General features: G+C 46.6%; 1 protein-coding gene across 1 annotated transcript in view; it reads left to right on the top strand.

The window, feature by feature from the left end:
• The window catches only part of Plxna2 (plexin A2), a 210,775-nt gene that overhangs the window by 129,028 nt on the left and 55,466 nt on the right, over positions 1-26,281 (top strand). Inside the window, 7 exon segments of the mRNA XM_047520205.1 lie at positions 3,557-3,657; positions 7,183-7,306; positions 8,975-9,128; positions 9,684-9,780; positions 13,066-13,180; positions 21,061-21,261; positions 22,887-22,983. Coding sequence (XP_047376161.1) covers positions 3,557-3,657; positions 7,183-7,306; positions 8,975-9,128; positions 9,684-9,780; positions 13,066-13,180; positions 21,061-21,261; positions 22,887-22,983 — 889 coding nt within the window.

Consider the following 26,281-nt stretch of genomic DNA (forward strand, 5'->3'; position numbering starts at 1 on the left):
CAGACACATGTCAGGTCTCTCATGAAGCCTTCCTGGGATCTCCCTTTTGGGCAGAAATGTTGGAGAAAAATAAAACACCAGCCACAAAAAGAACTAACTACCTGTATAGTTTTTGCTTTTCTGGCAACTAAATTTCAAAAAGTAGCAGAATCAGATTTTTTTAACCTAATATATAGAAAATATTATCTTTTCAACATGTCAATAACAAATTATTAATGGGCTATTTTATTCATTTTTTTTTGCCACATGAAATCTTCAGAACCCAAAATATGTTGTATACTTACAGCACACCTCAGTTAGGACTTGTCACCTTCGAATGCTCAGCGGTCCCATGGTGCTAGTGGCTCTCATACTAGAAAGCTCAGACACCAGCATATTTTTTTCCTTTACTCTGAATTCCCTCAGCCCTCTTTCAATGTCCCTCTTGGAACACACATTGCTTTCTTGTTTTTATTGCTAGTCTGTTTGCAACTTGAAGGTGATGGCTGTGTTTTAATGTTGCTATTTTTTTATTCTCCTGAAGTGCCTAGTACTGGCCTGTATGGAGGACATGATCAATGAGCACTGGTTGATGAATGAACATAGAAACGCATGAATATAGGGACAGAGAAAGGCCCATGGGAACATCTGACTTTGAGGGTCTCCTCCCAGTCACTGCGACACTTCTTTCCTCTGGTTTTTGCATGGCTATTAGATCTTAAAGGAGAAAATAATTCAAGTTTTAGGACCCTCCCCCTTATAAGTTTCCTGTTTCACTTTACTCTTCAACTCAGTGCATTAAAAAAAAAAAAAAAAAAAATCCCACCAGGAGGGCCCAGGAAACAGGAAAAATAGTTGTGCTGTTGGTTTCATGTTTGGAGAAGAACAGGGTTTCACTATCTCCGTGGCACTTGGCGTGAAAGTGGGCTTTGTTGCCGGAGACACTGCTCCTATTCAGGGCCCCCTTTCCCAGCTGCTGAGAGCCGGGCTGTGTTTTGACAGACAGGCCGAATGCAATGCAGACAGTTGTTTTAATTTCCAGCCAGATGCAGACATCACTCACGAGGAGCCCGAAACCCAAGAAAGGGAGCTGGGGACGAGACTACTGCTCTCAGTCCCTGTAGGGTGGGTTGGAGGGGGCCAGCGGAAGCCCAGCATGCATCTAGGATCCCAGATAACCTTGAAAGACTGTGAGCCATCAGATGCAGGAGAGCCACCCTAGAAGGCCTCCAACTAGGCACCTGTTAGGAAAGTGTTTCTTGTAGGCATCACAGGCTGTGAGTCAGGGTTCAAAGGTTGCTCTTTAAAGCCATGTGAAATCAGTCAGGGGTGGTCTGACTGGATGTTATCTTTCAACTGTCAAGTTGTACAGGTCAGAAATCACAAATAGTCTCAGGGAGGAATCGGGTAAACTGTGGGAAATAGAATCCTGGAATGGCAAAATTGGAAAGGACAGAAGCAGCCCTCCTCTGAAGGCACCTGTCCCCCGGACTGTGTGTACACCCCCAGAATTGGTGCTTATTTGGGCAGCAGGTCGATGGCAATACTGGCAGATCCTGACTTTCTTATGTTGAGCTTTCTTGAAACTTTTCATCCATGAGTCCTACTACAGCCACACCTCAGCCCTTCACACACTGGAAAACAGCTTCCATAGCTGCTTTGAGATTCCTTTTCTATGGAGTGGGCTAACCAAACATCCCAGTCCATCCAGGTCCCTGAGGGACCTGATCTGTGCCCTGCTTCATCCTGGCTGACCTCGGGGAAGGATCTTAAGTTGAGCAAACCCCATTAAAACAGGCTGCTGATGACTCCCCAGCAGGTCAGCCTCTCCTGGTTCCGACACTATGTCAATTGGGTAGCCCACGATCAAATTAGCCATGTTTGCTTTCGCCATATTGGACTGAGTCAACTCAAACTCTCAGGTGTATTATGCAGGAAGTGTTTAAAACCAGCTATCCCCAACCTACACTTAGAATATCCATTCCTAAAACCAAATTGCAAGATTTTTACTCTTGTCCTCTCTGCATTTCATATTTTTTATTATCAAGGGGAGGTTAGGGATGTTTAAGGCTAATTGATGTCACTCATTTAGAGAAAAGTCTTGTGATACAGAATGTTAAGTGTAAGGATGTGCTAAAGATGGGTAGCACACAACAGAGTAAAGGCAGTCTGGTTTCTGTCCATCCAGTTAGACTGAACTTGTCTAAGACTCCTTTTGCTCATTATGATCCCTTTGTTGGGAACTTCCAAGTTTCTGCATCTGGCTCATTCTTATCCTTCAAGACTCACCCTTACACCCCGGCCTCTTCCTCCTGACACGTTGTCCTCGGGGACCCTACTCTAAGCTCCTAAGGCACCCAGTGATCACACTAATCCTGTACCACAAACACTCAGCACAACATAAAGCAACTTTTATTTGGTAATTACCAACCTCCACTGGACTGTGGAGCTCCACATGGGCAGAATCTGCATGCAGTTCGCTGTGGTTTCTTGATTGCTTAGCACCACAGTGGACATCTGATAAACCTTAGCTGAATGAACAGTGTTAGGATCCATCCTGAACCTCCCAGGAGGACGATGCTGTGAAGTTATCTCCATCATAACCTTCATCCCCCTGCCAGAAGCTGGATCACAGGTTATTTTCACCTGAGCTTACCGTGGTCGGTGGGGACCTCTACGCCCCAGCAAATGAGAACCCATTTCCAGTCCAACGAATGCTCATGCAGTGTAGCAGCCTCCTGCTCCAGTCAGCAACAGGTACCTAGGACATATCAGGTGGAGGACTTCAGTCCCCTGACCCATTGCCTGACCTTCATTGTCACACATGTTAAGCAGGTGGGAGACAGTGATGTCCAAACAGATCCAGCTCACATCCCCACAGGGCCCCACCAGAAAGCTGGAGGGAGTTTTCAAGGGCTGTACTCTCTGGGGGCAGGGACTTGATCTGCAAATCCCCACTTTCCAAGCAAGACAGAATCAGACAAGCAGCTCTTCTCTGTGGAGGTTCCCATTTAGCCAGACTTTTGAAAGGATGGGAGATTTACTAGGGAAACTGAATGCAGCCATCAGAGAATGGGATAATTGGATCCAGGTGGTATGTTTGGTTGGCTATAAAGAGCCTGTGCCATACTATGAATATTATTTGATGGGAAAAGTTTCTCCTTCTCTCCCTTTTAAAATGTGTTCTGTGCAGACAGGATGTCTCAGCCCAAGCCCAGCTGAAAGCTCTTCAGAGATGAGTTTGTGCCACTCAATAGTCTTTCAGCAGAGTTAACCATTTTCAGCACTTGCCCCTGGCTGGCCCAGCTCTAGGGAGGACGTCAGAGTCAGGCAGCAATAGGTTGGGGAATTCTCTCCTACCTCTGGCAAGAAATCTTGGGGGCTGCCATACTTTCTGCTTAGCCATACCTGACTTTGCCAGCAAAGACCTGAGAACATTGAGGTCACTTTTTTGCCACCAGTGTCACCTTCTTATGGGACGTGGTAGGGCGGAGTGCATGGAGGTAGGTGAGTCTGAACACACACTCTCAAATTGTCACACCTCACCTCCCTGTGCTCCCTTTCCTCTCTCCACCAGGTCACCAGGGTCCCTGTGGAGTCATGCGAACAGTACACGACCTGTGGGGAGTGCCTGAGCTCGGGGGACCCTCACTGTGGCTGGTGCACCCTGCACAACATGTAAGTTGGGAATGTTCTGGAAGGGGGCCCGGTATGCAGAAGACCGGGAGCTTTCCTGAAATGACGGGATTGACAGAGGTTTGCAGAAAGGAGGAATTTCCCTCTTTGGAGCAGTAATTCTAATGGTGACACAGGTGGAAGGCAGGGAGAGGGGCCTTCTTTCTGTGTGTAGTGCGTTTGCCTCTCTGCCTTGCCTTTTCAGCCATGTTGGAGTGATGTGGCTGTATGCTCGTGTCATTAGAAAACTCACAGGAAGCTGTGGAAGCTCCAGGCTTCACGAGAACCTTCTCAGTGTAACCTGAAGCAGATGCCCCTGTCAAGGGTGTGCAGGACATGCAGAAGGTAGAGCACGGAAGTCAGGACTTTTGCTCTCCCACTAGCTGCCATGTGACCCTGGATAGGTCCTCTGACAACTCTGGTCCTCCATTTCCCTGTTGCTAAATAGGGAAAATGCCTGCTTCACAGGTGAATTGTTACTAAATGAAATAATAAGTGCTTTGGAAATAAGGAAGCCCAGGAGAGGCTACACAAATCAAAATAACTATTATGGACTCTGTACCCTTGGGAGGACCCTTCTGGCCTCATTATTTCATGATTCCAAGAAGTCCGCATCTCACTCCAACTGGCCTCTTATCCCTATTCAGATACATCCTCACCATTGAATACCAGCTCAATAGAAATGCAAAATCACACTTAAACTTCCTAATTCGAAGAGCCCCAGAGGGAGAGAAAAGGGTGAAAACCCGAAAGGCGGGAGCTGGCTAGGAATTCTGTTGCCCAATGGAGTTGGAAACTCCATGGCTCAGGGCCAGCCAGCGAAGCATCTCCATGAAATGTGCCGGGTTTGGGGTGGAGGCGGAGGCGGAGGGCCAGAGTTCAGGGTCCTGGACAATAGCTCTTGGCTTGCAGCCTCTGCAGCAGGTGTTGGGAGGGCTGCAAGGGAGGGAGAGAGGCTGGTGCTTCACAGATGCAAAATCTGGACTGGATTTGTTTCCATGAACACTGGGTTCCCTACTTTGGTTTTGGAGGGAGGAGATGCCACAAAAAGTTTTGCCAAATGCTCTTAGCAAAACCCAGACAGCAAATCTGTAGGTAGGTCAGACAGGTGGTAAAAGTGCTGAGACCATCCAATCTGCACCCTAAGAGCGGCAAAGGGGGTAAATTTGGGCTCCCTTCAGTGAGGGTGACCCACCAGCCAGCAGGCTCTCTCTTCAAGAGAATGTCTCTCTCTAAGGAATCTGACAAAGCTGGGTTCAGTGGCACACTTACATTCCAGTTACTTGGGAGGCTAAGGCAGGAGGATTACAAGTTCAAGGCCAGCCTGGGCAACTTAATGAGACACTGCCACAAAATGAAAATGGCTCCCAGCTCAGTGGTAGAGTGCTCGCCTAGGCATGAGGTCCTATGTTCAATCCCTGATGCTGGAAAAGGAAGGAAGGAAGGAAGGAAGGAAGGAAGGAAGGAGGGAAGGAAGGAAGGAAGGAAGGAAGGAGGGAAGGAAGGAAGGAGGGAAGGAAGGAAGGAAGGAAGGAAGGAGGGAAGGAAGGAAGGAAGGAAGGAAGGAAGGAGGGAAGGAAGGAAGGAAGGAAGAGAGGGAGGGAGGGAGGGAAGGAGGGAGACCATAGTACAGTCTGCCTGCAGCTCTGGGCTGCATGCCCTGTGGCTCCGCACTGACCATGACCAGCTGTACCTCCAATCCCTGCCCCTCCCCAACCTGCCCTCTAAGTTTCAGTGCCTCTGGCACTTCTCACGTATAGAACACCACACGGAATTATGATCAGAGATGATCATTTACTCAACAGCAAGCACATCTGCTTCCCCAGCTTGTACTACCACCCCATGGTTGGATCAACAACGTCCAAGTCTTCCAGCTGCCCCACACCATGCCATCATCCTCCTGGTCCAGGTCAGCTGCAGCTCCTTGAATGACTGTGCCTCATCAGGACAGTTCAAGTTTCCTCTGCTCCCTGAACTTATCTGTCCTCAGAGAATCCTACTTCTCAGTCACCCAGGACTCCACCTGCCAAGAACCCATGGGAAACAAGAGTTGTACTGTTTCTCCTCAGAAGTTTCTATTTGCCTGGTCATTCTCCTGTTTACAGACCCTCTGCAATACCCTCTCCCCTGCCCAGCTGATAGGACAAGGAAGAGACATGACCCCACCTCCCCAGCCCACAAGCCATCTTCTTTAATGGAGCCAAAGAGCTGAGAGAGATTGCTGAAGAACCTCTGGGCCCAGGGGGATTGGAAACCCTCCTGTTTCTTCTGTGTGCCTTGCTCTTGCAAGTGTGTTATTGTCTCCCAGGCTATTTATCTCTGTTAGGGCTGTTGCCATAAATAGTATGATAAAAAAGAGCCATTTCAGTGAGTCAATGAGATAAAGGCTCCAGTCAAGAGCTCACTTTAGAGCTATCTTAAGGATTCACTTAAACCTCAATAATTCTTTTCTTTGACAGCATTCATATTTAGATCCATTATGTGCCTGGAAAGGAAGAGGGGGAGGAGCTTGGGGGGACTTGGGGTGGGAATCAGAGCTTGATGGAGGAATCTTGTAGTGTCCCTGTGGCTATTTGGTTTGGAGCAGCACCAGCCCTGGAGTGTGTTCCCATGGGATACAGCAGGTGGCCGCTCGAAGCTCCTACTTGTGGGCATCGCTGCATCCACCTGCTACTGTGGGCAGAGGAGGCTGGAGCCCAAGATGAAGATGTCCAGATAAATAGCCACACGAGCTTTCTGACAGAGGCAACCCTAGCCACAGCTCCTTGTCTGTCTCTCTGTCTCAAGGCATTATTTCACGACACAAACATTTATTTAAAATATACCCTGTGACAGGTAGAACATCTCAATGAATAAAACATGACCTCTCCATTTAAAGAGCCATCAATCTACCCACAGGATCACATGCACGTTGTCCCACACAGCTTCGGCCCAGTCCCCTTTTCTAAATTCTTCTGGAGGTGAATAGTGATATTAATCATCATCATCAATAATATTGGTATTACAAGGGCTGACCCTGGAATGGCACCTAAGTGCCAGACTGTATTCTAAGCACTAACTTATTCATCTTTCCACCAGCCCTTTTGAAGTAACAGTTGAAGAAACCTAGAATAGAGTGATTAAGTCACTCGGCCAAGGAGCCACAGCTATAGGGTGGTAGGGCTGGGGTTAGGACCTGCACTCTTGGCTCCAGAGTTCAAGTTCTCAGTCCATTGCCATGCTACTTCTCAAGGTCCCCCAATCTTCCCTCACTTGCTCATCTGAGCATCCTGTGGTCCTGGTAAGGAATTTTTTATATCTAAACAGCATCCCTTGTATTGACAATTAATCCTCCTTCCCCTTAGTCTGTCCTTAGCTGAATGCCATAGAGACTATCTGGGACTCACCAAAGTCCTCTGGAGTATAATGAAAGTCACCAGAAGACAAGCCACAGGCCTTCGGGCAGCAAACCCCTCTCACCAGGGGACAATGGAGTCAAACACATGGGTCCCAGAGGCCTGACCTCTTGTGAATCTGTGTCTGTGTCAGGTGTTCCCGCAGGGACAAGTGCCAGCGGGCCTGGGAACCAAATCGATTTGCTGCCAGCATCAGCCAGTGCATGAGCCTCGCAGTGCATCCCAGCAGCATCTCCGTGTCTGAGCACAGCCGGTTGGTAGGTATCTTAGCAGGGAAGCAGAGGGAGGAAGCAGGGGCATGCATCTTTGTGGGTGGGCTCCTTTAAGGCTTGCACAAGTATCTGAACATCGATCAGACTTTAAATGTCCCAGGAAACTTTCTAGAAAACCTGTGGTAACTCCTATTGTACAGGGCACAACCACACTCCCTGAAAATATATTACCCATTGATCTCTTTTGTAAACCTAAATTTTTCATGTAGTAGCAAACATCTGTGACAAAACCAAGCCAATACCAAACAGCACATTCTTTAGTGTGGGCTCTGTTTTTAGTATTCCACTCTCTCAAGAAATCTGCAAGTTGCCTTTGTGTTTAGGGGTGTGGGGGTGGGGATAAAAGAGAGACTGAGACTCCATTTGAAGTCAGTGTGTGCTGAAAGAGAATATTCAGAAGAATAGAATAACCCTTAACCACCTGTCAAGGTACAACCCCAAATAGTTCAAGTCCTCAAGCCTTGACTATTTTTTCATTCTGCAGATTTTATGAGCATTCAGGAATATTAATTAGCTAATGAACTTTCCAAGATTTCAGTTCATTCATCTCCAGTGGGAGGTTTTGGCACCAACAGAGCTAAGAGAACAAACAGTGGGGTTTGTACCTAAGTCTCTTGCCCCCATGGAAATGAAACTGGGGCAGAGATTCAGTGGCACACAGACACATGGAAAGGCTAGGGGACAGCCAGGGCGACTAGGGAAGCCACTGCCAGGTGTTGGTAGGAGGACCAAGGGAAGCCGGCCCTCAGCTTGAAGGCATCCCCCAGGTGTGTTCTCACCACGAACCCTGAGGACACTCTCATTGCCAGAGGGAGCCAGTCACATTTCTCACCTATTCAGGCATCATTTCCATGTATTGTGGTCACTGAGTACAAACTCATGGAAAGGTACACCGGACTCAGAGTAGCATTTTGCCATTTTGTTAAGAAATTCTCCTGAAGATCTATGATATTTTCACCACTAAAAGGAGGGTCCTCAAACTTGACAAGGCTGGAAACCACTGGCCTAAATGATTCGAACTCATAAGTAACAGACACCGTGAAGCTATTGGTAGCCCTCCTTCTCTGGTGCCCTAAGCTCCTTGTCAACTTCCTTCTCCACTCCAAGAGTAGAAGGTCTGGAAGGAACAGAGGAGCAGAAACTCTAGGAAGCCCAGTCTGATAAGTAGCCTCTGAATGAATGAGAGCCAGCTTGAGGAGCTTCTCTCACCTGCCAGCTAGTGAGGTCCTGGCAGACCACAAGACTGGCCATACTTCCTCTCCCAGAGGCCCAGACTAAGGCCTTTTTGATGAAGACCTCGGCTCATGACAGGCTTCCAAGGTCCCATGGCACCCTGCAGTTAATTTCCATGTCAAAGTGATCAGGGTCTGGAATGGATTTTGAGATCTTTCCCTCTAGTGCCCCTAAACTCCTGTGTTTTCTGATGCCAGATAAGATTGAAAAAAATCATTGAATAATAATATTAATAAAGACCATTGACCCTATACATCAATGAACAATTAATTCCTGTAATTGTTCTGTGGCAGAACTGGAAGGTCACCTAGACCAATGCCCTTCTTTTATAGATGAGATTAGGGGAGATGAGTGAGCAGCAGGTCCCTGCAGGCCTGGGCCTGGAGCCAGGGTCTTCTGAGCTCCTTGTTCCTCCCACAGCTCAGCCTGATTGTGAGTGATGCTCCTGATCTCTCCACCGGCATCGCCTGTGCCTTTGGGAACCTGACAGAGGTAGAGGGGCAGGTGTCCGGGAGCCAGGTCATCTGTGTCTCACCTGGGCCCAAGGATGTCCCTGTCATCCCTCTGGATCAGGGTAAGAAGTATCTGTTGGAAAAGCCACATGTGGGGGGCTGTTCTACCATGGTGGGGATAGGGGTCACAAGTCATATCTGACTGAGTCTTCAAATACCAGATGCTAATATTGGCTTATTCAACTTGTTTGAATTTGAAAACAAACTGTCATGCCCCAAAGCAAAATTCAGGAAGAAGGAAAACACTTGCTCCCACGTGGATTAAGTCTGTGCACAGAGTCTGCAGACTGCCTGTCCCTTTTGAGAATGGGGGTTCTCTCTACAGAACCAGGGGCTTGAGGGGTTCTGGCCTAATATTTTCAAAATTCTTTCAGTAATTGAATATGCTTAACCAAGGCAAGGAACTCTGTGGACTCTGTGACTCCCCTCCTGGGTCTGGGATGCACTGGTAACTAGCCAAAGGGATTCTCCTGGGAGAGGGTACAGGCAGGTTCCATCTACCGTCTGCATTTGTGCCGGGAGAGAACCCTGGGGTGACTTAACAATTTGCCCTTTCCCTCAGGCTGTCCACCAGGTTCCCAGGTTTAACTTCACCACATTCTTTTCTTTTTCCCCAGACTGGTTTGGGCTAGAGCTTCAGCTGAGATCCAAGGAGACAGGAAAGATATTTGTCAGCACCGAGTTCAAATTTTACAACTGCAGCGCCCACCAACTGTAAGCACTTCTCAGGAGGAGTCTTGCCCTGGGTCTGAGTGTGGGTATGGGGTTTCTCTCCCTCAGTTCTATGCTCTCTTAGGACAGGAATTGTATGGTAGTCACCTCACAGAATCCCTAGGGAGTCTGGCACTTGGCTTGGACCAAGGATGCTATCTGATCACACTCCGCAGTCCCTGATCTCAGTCGGTGTCCCTTGGCCCCCATCCCAGCACACCCTCCCCCTACTCTCAAGCCAATACAGTAAAAAGAGTTCTGACCCAGGAACCTTAAGAAAAGATCCTCTCTTTAAGCCAACTGGCAATGATTTCCTAAGTAGAGACTGACAGTGAATGGAATTTGGACATGTCTTCTAGAAGCAAATGAAGAGGAACTCGGAGCTAGGGGAGTCAGCTCTGCATTCAGGTACCCACAGAGGAGGACAGGGCATGGGGGAAGCAACCTCTCTCAGCACACAGAGGAAGGAGCTGGACTAGGTAGGAACAGTGGAGGCTTTAACTCCACCATGTCCCAAATCCATCCTTCAACTTGAAAAGAGGCGGGGAAACCAGACAGACTAAAACACCAGCCTCCAGGGCCTCACCAGACTGACCTCACCAGCCCCACCTCACCAGCCCCCTCCAGCAGCTGAATGCCTACCAACTGGTGCCCTCCAGCTAGGAGGTCCCACAACTGTGCAGGCAGCTGTGAGCAATGCACAAGAACAAAGCAAGGTCAGGAGCAGAGGAGAGAGACCTATACTTGGTTTCTTCTGATTCTGCAGAAGAGAAAGTGAGGCACAGAAGATTCCTCCTAAGATGGCATTTTTGGACTATTTGGTTTAGAGAAAGGGAACCACATGTAGTTCTATAATTGGACCACCTGATTGTCAATTATCATAAGACTAATAGTGAGGGGAGAGATGTCAAGCACACCAACATGCCAAAGGCATCGGTAATCGGAGATATTTTATATACTTACTCTCCCATTTTCTAGAATAGGAACCACTGAAATCTACATAATAGACATAACTCCAGGGTCATTAGGTCTATAGGATCCAAGTTTGGGGCACAAAGGGCTCAGCAATCAAGGTGGGGAAAGGATCTGTTTGCAGATAAACCTTAAAAGAATCTTTAGCCATAAAATAGATGAGCCAGTCCTCCCTCATCTCCCCTTCTCTGATCTTGGTTTTCATGAGTAGAATAATTTTCTGGAGTACTAGCATCTTTGCAGGAGTCAGGGAAGGAGACATAACTGAACCCCATTGGGACAATTCAATAGATACCCTGAAAAAGAAAGAACAAGAGGTAAAAATGGAGGGCAGGAACCAGGGCAGGGCAGACAGTGGTAGAAGCTAAAATTAGGACCAAGTGCCCACTAACCACTGCATTCCAACCCCATCTAACCCAGCCTTGGGAAATGCAGGCATCTTGGAGAAAGAACCTCTGAACCTCCCTCACAAACAACACAGTGGTAATAGAATCCATTGTTTGTGAGAGCACCCTCATCTCCATGGCAATCTAGTGTGATGTCACCACTTTCAATGATGGATTGCTATGGCAACAAAGATGCTGTCACAGGCAGCAAGTTTTAGCAGAAAAAAAAAAAAAAAAACAGGTCTCCTTGACAGCAAAGATTTTATTGTATTGCCAAACATTATCTATCTTGTCCCACTCTGTCCCTGGCTTTCATAGTTCAAAGTCACAGAATCAAATTTACTTCTTTCCTTTTAATATGGCAAACTGAGGCCCACAGAGAATAAGAGTTACAATGATGGTCACAATATTAGCCAGTGGAAGAGCCAGGTCTACAATCCAAATAGATACCATCATCTGGTCCTTGGTCTGTTTTCATTATTTACTTGCTGAATCACAAGATATTATCAAGGACCAATCAATCAGGGAGTACACAAAATAGCACTGGCCTAAGCTCAGAAACTAAATAACTTTGGACATAAACATAAAGGGATAAAAATAATCAGCATGAGGAAGATGAAGTTAGATAAGCGAATGCACCCTCCACAAGGTGGCCTATTAGCCCATGACCTCTGGATCGATCCCCAATCACCCAGTTGTACCCAGACCCCCACCAGGTGGCGCCAGATTGCAGACCTGGTCTTGTCCAAGCCATATTAGTCTAGTTATGAAAAGCTAGGGTAGGGGAACTTGGAAGACTGTCCCCCTCTATAAAACCCATTTCTATTATAATGATATGATCACACAGAGAGAGTCAAAGTAATATACCAGAGGGAAAGAAAGACTCACCCTGGAAAGAAAGGTGTGTGCCATATACCTTTCCTGATGCTTCCTCCCTGCATTTTTAGGAGTATGGGACAAAGTTACCATTTAATCCTATTAACTCCTCCAAGCTCAGTGACAGAGGTGCTATGAACCAATTGTTAACTCTAATGTTATTTAAGAGGTTGAAATAGCAGATGATTTAAGCACTTGAAAATAATATATTTAGCATTGTACTTTTCAAAACCATTTCCTAGACATTATCTTATTTGACACTAAACAACCCTGTAGAGTAGATGGGATTGTTTTATTACCATAGATAAAAAAAACTCCAGCTTAGAGAGTGAAGTGACTTACTCAGGGTGACCCCAGTGGCAGCAGAAAAAACAAGACTACAATTAGATCTGTCCAATTTCTACCTCTGTGCTCTTTCTATCTTACAAACAGTTGTATCCTGGCAAAGGCTTAACTACCAGCAATCAGGGGGGAAAAAACTAGTTTGTAACCTTTACCAATTTTTTTCAGGGGGGTCCAGGATTGAACCCAGGGATACTTAACCACTGAGCCACATCTCCAGCTCTTCTTTTTATTTTGAGACAGGGTCTTAGTAAGTTGCTTAGGGCCTTGATAAGTTGTTGAGGTTGACTTTGAACTCGAGATTCTCCTGCCTCAGCCTCCTGAGTCTCTGGGATCACAGGTGTGCACCACCACACATGCCCATTTACCAATTTCTGTAGTTTAAATTCTCCCACCATGGATGATTCGCACTTCCAACACGATGTTCACCTGTTTGCAAAATGCCTGAAAATATAAATAATCAGCTCCCACAAGCAGTACGGGTCAGCTACAGTACACCACTGCATTTTAAGTGTATCATCCCCACTCCAGTCCTGGTTTATGTCTGGTTCAATAAACATCCTGGATAGAGAATTCACAATTCTCATTGCTAGAAAATGCTCCATTTATCTGCCCTCCTGAAAGTAAGAATAGGATTTAAATACAGGATAACAGACTTCCATAATGACATATGGCTGCTTGGCTTGCCCTCTTCCTGTCTCCATCCTTGCAGGTGCCTGTCCTGTGTCAACAGCGCCTTCCGCTGCCATTGGTGCAAATACCGCAACCTCTGCACTCATGACCCCACCACCTGCTCCTTCCAAGAGGGCCGGATCAATATTTCAGAGGTAAGAACACTCACCCTGGCATGACCATGTGCCAAAAATCTGAATAACCCCTCCTTTTTCAGATAGTCAACCAATGGCTTGACCATTTCTTGTGCTAGCCCAAGTTGGTCTCTTGATTAGATACTCTACATGCTTAAAAGCCATGTTGTTATAAAGCTCAAGAAACTGGCAGCAAATGACCCCAGAGGCAGAGGCCATAACAAGTGAACTCCTCAAACTCTGCATTCAGGGGTTGAGTCTAAAAGCTTAGAGGAAACATATCCAACCAAACAGACTCCGTGATCTGGAAAAGGGTAGTGAATGGAATTTATTCTTTGAGTCTGGCCATTTGCTTGGCTGTGGACATAGCTGAGTTCAATAGAACATTCACTCTCAACCATTCTTTCATGCCAACTTCTCTTCCAACTCTCAAATTCAATGATTCTTTGACGCTGATGTATGACTGGGTGGGTGGCCTTATAGAAAGAGAAGGAAATTCAGCTAGTGAAAGAACCAGGCATTGCTGAAAGTCCAATTTCATTATATAGTTGAAGTTCCATCCCTAAAGACTGATCTATCTCTTATCAACACAGTAAAGTATCACACTGCTTATCTTCCCAGTGAATATTCCATTCCATGATTACTCACTGATGTTGACTCTTGCTTATATGTCCCCAGCATGCCTCAGGATGATGAAGCCTACTGGGTCAGTTTCGATCAGTTTCCCTTCCTGGTGCTTTTCATGGCCACGGGTGACCAGTTGGGTTTGAAGAACTATAGAGAACGTATGCATTCATACATATGCACATGTGCATATACACAAGTTTCCCTCTTGTTCTACCATTTAGAAACCAACAAATATTTATAAGTGACAGTGTACATTTTCATTTGTTACTAAACCTTTATACACACATCTCTCTCCATGAGACTATAAGCTCCTTAAAGACAAGGATCATATCTTATCTTGAAATACTTAGTGTCTTCTTCAGTGAATGTTTGTGAATGTAGGTGTGAAAGCATGGGTGGACCAGTCACTTCTATACCCAGGTCCCATTGATGGACATTGGGTCTGCTTGTCTAAGACTTCAAGAAATAGAGTCTCTTGTATCTCCTCATCTCAACAGCTGTACTGGTAGCTTTCATAACTAAACATAAGAAAGTAGGCCTTTAAAGGTTTCTGAAACACACACCTGTGGCCTTGAACTCATTTTAGTTTCTGATATATGTGTTATATGCAGTCAGAAAAAAATGGAATTTGTCTATCTTAAAAGGGAGAGACATAGATGCTCACTACAGGGAATATTCAAAGCAGACCCATCCACAGTTGCCTCAGAAGGATAGAAGCAAGCACATAGTACCCTGGGAATGATCCAAAAAGGATTTCCCTTGCCATTTGGTATGCTGGGATGCAGCTGGCCTGAAATTACCACACTGGTCTTAGTGAACACTGGAAATTAATGGCAGCCCTGGAACTCTGCAGAGGTATGAACTGGTCTTCTCACTCAGAGAAAAGGGTCTGGGAGTTGAAGGTTTGGGGTGAGGGGCATTGCAGCTTGGGAGCCCATAGAAAAATGACCGAGGGGAGCAAGTTGTTGGGGGCCTGGTCAGAGGTGAAGGCTGAACAGTAGAAGATTGGGGTCAATGGTCTTGGAAACTGGCCTTCACTTTGGCCACTCAAAACTTCTAAGTTACTTAATTAAATAGGAGGAGGAGGAGCTCAGAACCCAGAGAGAGGGTGAAGTGTAGATCTAGACAAGAAGGAGCAACTGCCCCACTTTCTACTGGGGCCGGCCCCTCAGGCAGAGAGAAACCCAAAGCCAAGCTGATCTTGACCTGCAGCTGGAGTGAGGGCAAAGACGTGTCACATGGAGCAAGACAAATAAACTCAGCCGGGATGTGTGTGGAGGCCCGAGGACTGAGCCCCAGAAGGCTAATTGGAAGCAGGCCAGGTCTCCTTCACACGGTGTAGAAGCCACTAAAACAGTTCCCTGTCAGCCACACATGAGAGGGTCTGACATTCCAGAGAGCAAGTCGGGAAGAAGCTGCTGCCTCTCTGCAACTCAGTATTAAGTTAATACTAAAAGAGTCCTGGGGCCCACTCCAGAGACTTCCCATCTCCTTTCAGTCTCAAGAAGAGCCATGCCCTTGTCTCCCCATCTTCCCATCTGCCTGAGTGGGACTGGGTGACCACCTGCTCTCTTAACCCCCTGGCAGACCCAGGGAGTAACTCTCTGGAGGGCTGTGATGGAAACCCAGGCTCCATCCAGCTCCCAAATAGGTGCAGGTTCCCCATTAGGTTGCTTGGTCACTTCCTTGGCTTCTGAAAATACTACTTTAGCTCTCAGCCACAGACAGTAACACCTCCCTCCCCCCAAAATAGCCCTGAGGCCTTGCTTTTTTCAACCCAAAGCTCTATTTTAGGAGATCCCCATTCCTGAAAATTTGAGGAACAGCAAAGAGACACATGCCCAGCCTGCGTAAGGTTTTCCTCAGTCTATTAGGAGTTCCATCTGATGTCTGCGTGTTGTTTTAGGGACTGGAAGTCTCATAGCTGTCTCTTTGGGGTTCCTAGAATATCTCTTTTATACTTCTAGTAAGTCCCTGCCTCTAAACTGTGAATCAAAATTTTATGTCTGTCTGCTTCCTAGAAACAATATATAACTGATTGGCTCCATTGATTAATGTAGCAACATCAATGCATCTCACATTTATAGTTTTTGCACATGTGGCCAGGGTTCTCAATGTGTGCCAACCAGGGCCTGCTCCTTCAGCATCACCCACAAACGTGCTAGAAATTCAAATTCTTGGACCCTATCCCAGATGAGGCTAAAGATTGAGAACCCGTGACATACGGCATTTTAGTTGATTCTGAAACAACCCTGCAGCTTCACATAATTCATATTTGACATCTGTAGTAACCAAGATGCCAAAAATTCAGTGATTTTGCCCAAGGCTACAGAGAACTCAAGCATCTGAAAAAGTAGTATAGTTTGCTTTCTACAGAAAATCGGGCTGTGAGTGTGGTGGTCTTCATGGCCGTAGCTACCCTTGTTGGGTGTGACTTCAATCTATCCCTTGCTATTGGTCTTGAGGGTTCAGAGTATGGCTGGACCTGCACAAATCCATCTCTACAGATGGAGAAACTTCCCCTGAAGATGGGTTGGCCATACCATTTTCAGATAAAGGGACAGCCAGCATATGAGGTGGGTCTGCCCACATCTTTGCAGAGGACTGCTGAGCCAACTCCATGCTTAAACTTATGCTGGAGAATGGCTGTGCTGCAGAGAATAGAATTCAAAAATAAAAGTATTAGAAGTTAACATCTATTGAGTGCTTATTATATATGCAACACTACAGATAGATGGAGAGATAGATACAGACACACACATAAATACACACATATAAATCTTATTTAATCTTGACTACTGTATGAAGGAGATTCTATTGCAGATAAACTGAAGCTTAGATAGTAAATAATTTTCCTGTGATCACCAAATAAATGCAGACATCAGGATTCGGTGCCAATGTTCTAAGCTGGGCCTTGAAGAAGTAGAGGCCCTCTGATTCTGCATTCACACACACACAAAAAAATTTGCAGTAATAATATTAACAATGATTGTTCATCTAGCTCACTACCACTTACCCCATACTTTCATACCCCCTTTCATGAGATCTAGGATTGTCAGGTATTATTGGCACCATTTTATAGATGAGGAAACTGAATTTCAATCAAACCATCCCTTGAGCCCTTTTAAGGTAACAAGCCAGACTTTTCCAGCACTCAGAACACAGCAAATCTCTGATGGGGCTCCTGAATCTCTGCCTCCCTGGGCCGGATCAGACTATGACAGAGTGTTAGCAAGCGGATGTGCACAGGAGTATGTATGGCTTTCAGCTTTGAAAGCTCATCTTCCTCCATGGCTAAACCAGGCCTAGTGAGATGTAGATACATAAATATCTCCTTTACGCCCTGTCCCAGGGGAAAGATAGAACCAAATAAATCCGATTAGCTTCCCAGGATGCGGCTGCTCTCTCTCTTTGAAGTCCAGTGGGTGAAGATAATGCCATTTCCACATGGGAGAAGTCGTTTCGGAAGGCTAACGGTTCCCCAGCACAGGAACCTGGCAGAGCACAACCGAACAGAGTGGGCAACGGGGTCCCAAGACTCATAGGGCTCTATGCCAGGTCCTTGCCTTCCTGCCCTCCCAGCAGTTGTGTCTCCTCTTCCCCAGCCCAACCCCCAGCTCTGGGATAGTCCCAAACAGGACATTTGTTCCTCTTGATTTAAACTAAGATGGCTGTTGAGGTGGTGACTCTGGCTCCAGCTGCCCTGTGGACAGAGGAGGAATAGGTAGACCAAAAGATGTCATTCAGAAGATTCTGAGGATTGGCAGGAGAATCAGTATTTTAAGAATGTTAATAACAATTTTAACATTCTTCAGAAAAAGGATTTATAATTATTTGCTTTCTTGTCCTTAAGACAAAAAAAAAAAACTGTGTGTGTGTGTGTGTCAGAGAGAGAGAGATGCAAACACACACACACACACAAACACACACACACCCACACACACACACACACACAGAAGCAAATGGTTTGGAAATGGCTTCATTATATCCATCACCTTCCTCAAACCCCAGATGTATTGAAATTCCAACAACTTGGCAACCCTCCAGGGTGCAGGCTATCCGGCACCTGCCTACAGCCTCAGTGCTGCTGTGGCCACCCAAGGCTCACTGCCCGTTCACTAAGTCTCCCCAGAATCATCACACGACCCAGAAGGTCTGAATCTCATCTGTTGTCCAAGATGGAGAGAATATACACGGAACACCCACTTCTTTGCTTTGCCCTAGAGAATGAATGGAAGTGTCTTATTCCATCTGACCTGAGAGTAAGAGTCAAATAAACAAAGCCTAAGACTTCCTTTTTCTATGGGGGCAAGCCTGGAGTCACTTTGGACATTTGGGAAGACCCTAATCATTATCCCTAAGTCTAGTTGCAAAAGGCCTAAAGCCGCAGATCCTGGGAAGGTTTCTAAAATTCTAGAATACCTTTTTAAAAGACTGAGAATAGTGCTCATAAACTCTTCTCATGCTTCTCCGACTGGACTTAGCCCAGGCACAAAGGTATACATGTGTACATATACGCATAACACACACACAACACACACACACACTTATACACGTAACACACACAATCGTCCATGGGGGATTGGTTCCAGGACCTTTGTTAATACAAAAATCTGCCAAATGCTTAGGTCCTTTACGTGGTATTTGAATGTAACCTATGAACATCCTCTCAAATACTTTAAATCATCTCTATGTTATTTATAATAACCAATTCAATGCAAGTGCTGTGAAAATAGTGGTTATACTGTATTGTTTAGGGAATAATGACAAGAAAAAGGTCTCTATATGTTTAGTACAGATGTAATTTCCTTTCAAATATTTTTGATCCTTGATTGGCAGAATCCATGAATACTAGGGCCCATTGTGGGTTGTGTGTGTGTGCGTGTGTGTGTGTGTGTGTGTGTGAGTGATATCAGAGTTAAAAGGATTCTACAGTATTGTTTACTAACTGGAGACATCACAGTTTCAAAAGCACATCTCTAGGACCCTGCTACTGAAATTTGAATTTGTTCTCTGAGCTCATTAGAGATGAGAAATAACTGTTCATCTTTTACAGTACACCAACAGGTTCAGAATCTGAAAATCTACTCATTCTCTCTCTCTCTCTCTCTCTCTCTCTCTCTCTCTCTCTCTCTCTCTCTCTCCACACACACACACACACACACACACACACACGCACACACACACACACATGCTCACACCATTATACCTGAGCTTTATTTCTATCCTAAATTAAGAGTCTAACTTATAAAATTCGATGTTGATTTTTAGCCACTAACAGGACATGGCATCTCCTTTTCCATGCGATGCCTAGGCTTCCCTAAAGCGGTGTTCATTTTTTTTTTCTTGGCTATAAATATATGAAAGACTCTGTCAAGAGTGCCCGCAGGGAATGCAAGTAAAAGTGCAGTAAAGAGCAAGTTTATGAGTTGGCAGCTTGAGTGACTGACTCCTGAACGGGCCCATCTGTTCTGGCACTGCCGTATGATCCTGTCCCTCATGGAGGCCCTGCCTGCCTGAAGTCCTCACGTGTGGTTGGCTGACAGGCAAGGGATGGCACCAGTCATCGGGAGGTCCGTCCAAGCCCTCCTAGGCAGATTTCCGTGGGAAATTTCCCCCAGATCCAGTTCTTCATAATTCCTCAAGATTCCTTAGTAGATTCAGACTTGCTAGTTAGATAATCAAAGTCTCCAGAAACCATGACAGTTTCCAACCCCCGTTTTGAGGAATCAAACTTCTCTTCAAGTTTCTTAATATCCAGAAAGAAGAGTTTTACCCTCATCTCTAACAAATATGCAAAGTTGGAGCTACAAAGAAACTTCGAGATCTTTTTGTCCATCCAGTGCTTTATTTTCTTCTTTATGTTTACCCACCCACAAAAAATGAACAGTGTCCACTACACTTCAGGCACCAAAATGAAGACTGGGAATGTGGGCTTGAACACCCCACCACCTAATCCTTAAGAAATTCGCAAGCCAGGAGGTGAGAGTCAGTGTTTGGTAGGGAGAAAAGCATGTTCAAAAAGTCTAGGAGAAGATTCAGTAAGGGAGATGGCACATCAGAACTATCCCTACATGTTGTATGGTCAGACAATGACACGCAAGACTGCAGGGTTAAGAGGCCGGCATGCAATGGCGACCCAGAGAAAAGAAGTGATTGCCTAAGTCCACCCGGTAAGTAATAGGCTGACCAGTGAGGCTGTGCCTGCTCAACATTACCTGTGTTATACTGGCTTCATATCAGGGATCACCTCTGCCATCTTGAAAGGGACAATCTCTTATCTCTCTTACCACTGGAGACTGTCCACACCTTGCAGGAAGTCTAGAAATCTTGACTCTGGGTCAGCCAGTAGCACCCTCTGCAGGGCTCATAGCATTGGGAGCTCCCACAATTCTCAAAAGCTCTCCCCAGGTACAAATGTTCACAGGAAGGTGGAGTCTCCTGCAAGAACCCTGGAGATAGGAAATGATTCCACATGAAGAAGGTTTCTAGATCCTCACTGCCAGGGGCTAAAGGGCTCAGCTCTTTCCTGGAGAGGGAGAAAGATATCGGAGCTGTTAGGCAATGACATTTGACCTCTGAGAAAGAAGCAGCATCCAGACATAGAACTGAAGAAAATCAATCTCTTTCTCACCTTCTCTCTCATGGTCCTTCCCACAACCCCTCCCTACCACGACTTTCTTGTCCGGGTTTTGTTTTCTGAAGCAACATGGCATTCATGCCGGGCTTGGTAATGAAATAAGATAAAAAGCCAGAGCAAGTATTTAGAGCATTGCTGGGAGGGCCTGATCCACCTCCTGGAAAGCCCGGCTCAGCTGGAGCCGGGAAGCTGAAGCTGCTGATAACAGGATGCCCCGGGTATTGGACAGTGTGAGGGGCAGAGGAGCTGGAGCTGAGGAACCAGATGAAACCAGAGGTGGGGTGCCAGACTTGGGGACAGGGACACGTAGAAGCTCTTTCATCCAGATAAAATCCACAGCTTGCCATACTGATACTTGCAAATTAATTCCTGAATTGTAACATACACATCAGATCCAGGACAGTTTGTGGGATGGTGATGACAATATCAAAGCCCAGGAGTTCAGAGAGATCTCATTTTGCCTGCTAACTCACGTGCCCCTTTAGTGAGATAATGTCCTTCCATGGGGAGCCCACCTGGATTCACGAGGGTCTGGTCTCTTGCTTCAGCATTCTGGTCCTGACCTTATCCTGGCTCAGGCAAGTAGGAAAGTGTGAGCTGAGGACAAATGGAGCCCCTTTTCTTGCTCTCTCAGGACTGTCCCCAGCTGGTGCCCACAGAGGAAATCCTGATTCCAGTCGGGGAGGTGAAACCAATCACCCTTAAGGCTCGAAACTTGCCCCAGCCTCAGTCCGGCCAGCGAGGCTACGAGTGTGTTCTCAACATCCAGGGGGCCATTCACCGCGTCCCTGCCCTGCGCTTCAACAGCTCCAGTGTCCAGTGTCAGAACAGTTCGGTAAGAGCACTAGGGCTGGGGCCCTGCCTGGAGCAGGACGTTCTCTCCCTCCCATGCCAAGGCCTCAGACTGGCCCTCCCAGCTTCCAGAACCATCCAGGATCATGGGCTGACCCTATGAACCCAGGGACAGAAGAACGTGCAGGGCAGAGCAAGTTAATGGTGTCAGAGGAGATAAACTGCCCTAATGGCAGAAGTTGAGGTCTCAGTGCCCTTTCTGAAGTTTAAAGAGTGTCCTTTGCCTGTGCAGAAACTCCAGCCAGTGTGAAGCAGCTCCTCCCCACATCCTGTCCCCCTCACCTCACCCACATACAAACCAGAGGGCATCACCCCAGAGGGAAGAGAAAAGATGGGAGTGGAAGTGAGGTGGAAGGGGAGAGGAAGGGGGAGACGGTGCCTTTCAAGAGCAGCAAGGGTTAAAGCAGCCCCGAATGGCGGACAGAAAGCACCGAGGTGTTTAATTATAATTCTAGCCCAGAGAAGATCTTTTTATCTGCCAGCTCCCTGTGTCTGACTGTGGGGGGTCAGCTCGGAGATGGGGACGTGACAAAGGTGTTGAGGGAAGCTAATTCGCCTGGGAGAGATAAAGAGAATCTGGGCCTCTTATCAGGGAGCTGTCAGATTCCGGGGTCACAGGCGCTTGATAGAATTTGTAATCGGTGGAAGGCGGCCAAGCACAAGGGAAGGTGGGATGAGAAAGAAAGGGAACACAACAAAGGAGGAAAGCAGCGGGAAGGGCTGGGGGCAAGAGCGCTGACGGGGACATGCCCTCCAGAGCTAAGTGGCTGGGACTGGGCAGCCCAAGAGGAGATGCCAAAGGGTTTCTTTGAGAGGTGGCAGTGGGAGCTGGGCCACCCAGAGGCACTGTTTCTGAAGAGTCTGAAGGGTCTCAAAGTCCTCTGTGGGATTAGTAGGAGAGAAAGTGGACTCTTAGCCATAGGGGGATAGCTTTCATGGTGGGGCAGAGGAGATCTCTGCCCAGAAAGTTATGGACAGTTCTCCCTAGTGGACCATGGACCAGTGTAAGACTCGGGTGTAGAAAAGAGGACCAGGGCAGGTCCACAACTGTCACCACAGGCCCTGTTCCAGGCTCTCCAGAGGTAGTGGAGGGAGATTGAATTTACCTCCTAAAACACACACAGACTCTTTAGAGAGATTAGACTCAAGATGCACAGCAGCTCCTGGAAGAGAGCTGCAATCCAAGGGACCAGGAGGTTGGGGAGGGCTGGCATATTGGAGAGGATGCCCAGGGAAGGTGGACCAGAGCTGGACTGGGAGAATGATGAGGGTGAGTTTAAAGGATGGAAATTCTGAGGAAGGGATGGCACTTCTTATGAGATATAAACTCAACCATGACACAGAGAGGGGGCTGGGCAGGGATGTTTGGAGACAGGTGGATTCAAGTTCTCTGCAGAAAAGCAGTAGAGAAGAAGCTTGGAGAGTCAGGTTGGATCCGCTGATGCAAGGCACTAAATGCCCAGCTGGGAGCTTTGAGTGGGATCCTGGAGGCATTAATGATTGGGAGTCAGGTAAAGGGCTCCTTTGAGCAGGATGAGGTTAGCTCTGTGCCTCTGGCTCCTCATGCAGACAGTCTCATGAGCCATGTGCCTCTACCCCTCCCTGCAGTACCAGTATGATGGGATGGACATCAGCAACCTGGCCGTGGACTTCGCCGTGGTGTGGAATGGCAATTTCATCATTGACAACCCTCAGGACTTGAAAGGTAAGCAGCTACTTCCGGGTAGAGGTTTGATCTTTTCACGACCCAAGGAAAGACTGGGGCTGGAGGAATCAGAGCCAGCAGGCTGCTGTGCCTTGAATAATACACTCCCTCTGTCAGCGGAACTCTTCAGAGGATCCTAAAGCAACATTTGGAGCCATCAAAGGAGTCCTGTTGGGAGCCCTGTTTTATTACAACCAGAGCATTCGTCGGGCGGCTGCCAACTCATCCACGCTATTCTTTGGCTCCCGGTGGCTTTGAAGTGTCTGTGGAACCTGACCTAGGAGAACAGCAGGCAGGAACGTCCCGCCAGTTTCCCTGGAAATGGAGATATTGTTTCCACTCGGCTCTCATTCCTCTGTCCTTGGCCCTGGTCACGGTCACCGAACAAAGAAGGTTTTTAAGGCTTCACTCCTGTTTCGTCCTGAGGCAGGTGGGAGGGACCAGCATGCTGACTCAGGCTCACATCTGGAGCAAAGAAGCTCAGGAAGGGGACTGGACTGGAGCAGGAGGGGGTACACTACAAGGGCCACCTTAATTTACCACCCTATAAACGTATGTTAAACTCTTTCAGTGGGCCAGGAATAGCCCATCCTTAATGCAACCAATACCAAATTCTACTGCGTTCCCAAGGATGGTATAATTCTTTCCAGTTTGCTGAGTGTTCACTGGCAAAAGCATCCTTAAGTGATTTGTTTGTCATTATTTTCCTTAATTATCACAGCTCCAAAAGGCATGTACTATTTTTCTAAATATTATTTTTAGTTGTCGATGGACCTTTATTTTATTTTTATTTATTTATATGTGGTGCTGAGGATCGAACTCAGAGGCTCGCACATACTAAGCAAGTGCTCTACCACTGAGCCACAACCCCAGCCCAGCATGTACTTTTTTTTTTTTTTTGGCTGTGCTGGGGATTGAACCCACGGCGTTGTGCTTGACAGGCAAGCACTCTACCAACTGAGCTATCTCCCCAGCCCCCAGCATGTACTATTTTTATTTCCATTTTATAGATAAGGAAATTGAGACCCAAACAGGTTAAGAAATGAACCAAGTTGGATAGCAGAAGCCAGGATCTGGACCAAGCCAGTCTAATTTCAGAGCTCACATTTAAGCTACCCACATCATGGTGAAGACCTAATGCTCACTCATAAAGGGATTCGAACCCCTTTCTCCCAGAATATGTCCCAGTTCTACTCCCACCATGAGCCACATATCTTACTTCAGTTCAACTAAAGTTGTCACAGGCTCTGTTTTCACCTGAGAGTCACCCCCTGGGTACTGGGAAGGAGCCTGAGTTCACAGTACGGACTGACCTATAAGTATTTCAGCATCTATGGGGCTCTTTGCTGCCATTAAAATAAATGCCACTAGGGAGAGAGAAACTTGATACTGGGAGATTTTCTTTTATACTATTTTTCCTCATTCCCAGGCCCAATGTTTCTCACCACTAAGAGGTAGGAGTCACTTTCTTTGCCAAGGATCTGTGCTTAAATCCCAGAGGTTACCTTTGCACCTGGAACCTGGAGAAAAATAGCCATATTCAGACTGGTGCTTCACACCCTCTGGATGTCTGTGAAGCTACTCGTGTACATGGGCAGCACAGTCTCATGTCCCCATTTCTGCCCACCCAGAGCCTGGGAGTTAGGGCGGCTGTACATTGTGTTGCGGGGATAAGGCCACAGTGCCTAAGGACTGAGGCTCTAGAATCCAACAAGCCATGGTTCAACTGCTGGCACTTGAACTTGCAGCAGTGTGAACTCAGACTAATTACTGCTCCTCTGGACACCCCGGTGTCCTTATGTGTGCAATAGAGAAAAGGATGTCCGTGGCACAGGGTCATCATGAGGATCCAGTGAGTTCATGGCTGGAGACCATGTGGTCCATATTTATAAATGTCCAGTGTGTACCTGTTTATTTTAAGATTCCCATTTCCTGCCCTCTACCGTAAGAAGCCATAGGCATAAGAATATTTAGATATAGTCCTTGTGGCTGGGACCAAAGGATGCTGGACAGAGCAGAGGAACGGGAGGAGGACCTATGAAAGAATAAAAAGTACCTCTCCCCCAGGGCATATATCTGACCTCCAGCAGAGGCATAGAGTCCAATCCTGAAAGCTAATGTCTGCTTGACCAGAAGAGTTGAAAAATGACTGAGTACCGTCATCTTTCAATCTCCACTTTGGATTGGTTTCAGGACTCTCTGCTGAGACCAAACTCTGAGGACTCTCAAGTCCCTTATATAAAATAGCAGTGTTTATACATAGCCTGCACACGTTCCTATTGCTTTCAGCGATGTCTACTTATTTCTAATGTGATAAGCCTCATGCTTAAGGAATAGCAACAAGAAATAAAAGTCTGTATGTGTTCAGTACAGATGCATTTTTAAAAATATTTTCAATCCACGGTTGGTTGAATCCACAGATACAGAACTGGTGAATACAGAGGGTCAGCTTTATTCCAGTTTTGAAGAATTCTTTTGGGACTCTGAGTTCAAAACCCTAGCAGGAAAGGAACTAAGCCCCAGACTCATACAGCACATTTTCACTAACTGACTGGTCAGTAGGAGACAAACGCAAAGACAACAGGCTTGTAGATTGTGCATGTGACCTGTTAAGGAGCCAGTTTGTCATCTCTGGGACATGCTCTCCATCCACAGGGGCTGACAACAGGACTCTGTCACCCACTTGCCTTAGCAGTAATGCCTCCCCACTGACCTTTCTTTAAGTTCAAGCTGACTCCTCTCCCAGATCACATAACTTCCTGTGTGCAAGACAAGATTCCTCTCTTCTCTGGACATCCAACTAGCAGCACAGCCAGCTGAAACCTCAGGATTCCTGTTTGGGGCACTAAGCGTAGTAAGCTATGAGAGTCTTTACATCACTCTGAGCTTCATTTTAACCTGCAATGAGGAGATGAGCCCTTGCCTCTGGAAATAAGGGCCATCTGTGAGTAGGAGAGACAGCAGCAAAAGAATACAGTTTGAGTTCAAAGAAAAGATAATAAGCACGTATAGAACATCAGATATGTCACAGGCACCGCACTAAGCACTTACTATACAACATTTCATTCAGATCTCCCAAAAAACAATGATTATCTCTGTGTTAGAGATAGATAAATGAGGTTCAGGGAGGTTAAATACTTTGTCATATTGCTCAAAAGTCATGAAGCCACGATTAAAGCCCTGATCTGATTCAATCTTGAACCAGACTCTCTGAAATAATATTATTTTCAGTAATGCCTTTAAATGACTACTAAGAGGTTCAATTTATTATTAATTTCCCATCAGTTATTCTGGCAAT

The sequence above is a fragment of the Sciurus carolinensis genome, chromosome 12 (assembly GCF_902686445.1).
Source record: "Sciurus carolinensis chromosome 12, mSciCar1.2, whole genome shotgun sequence".
NCBI lineage: Eukaryota > Metazoa > Chordata > Mammalia > Rodentia > Sciuridae > Sciurus > Sciurus carolinensis.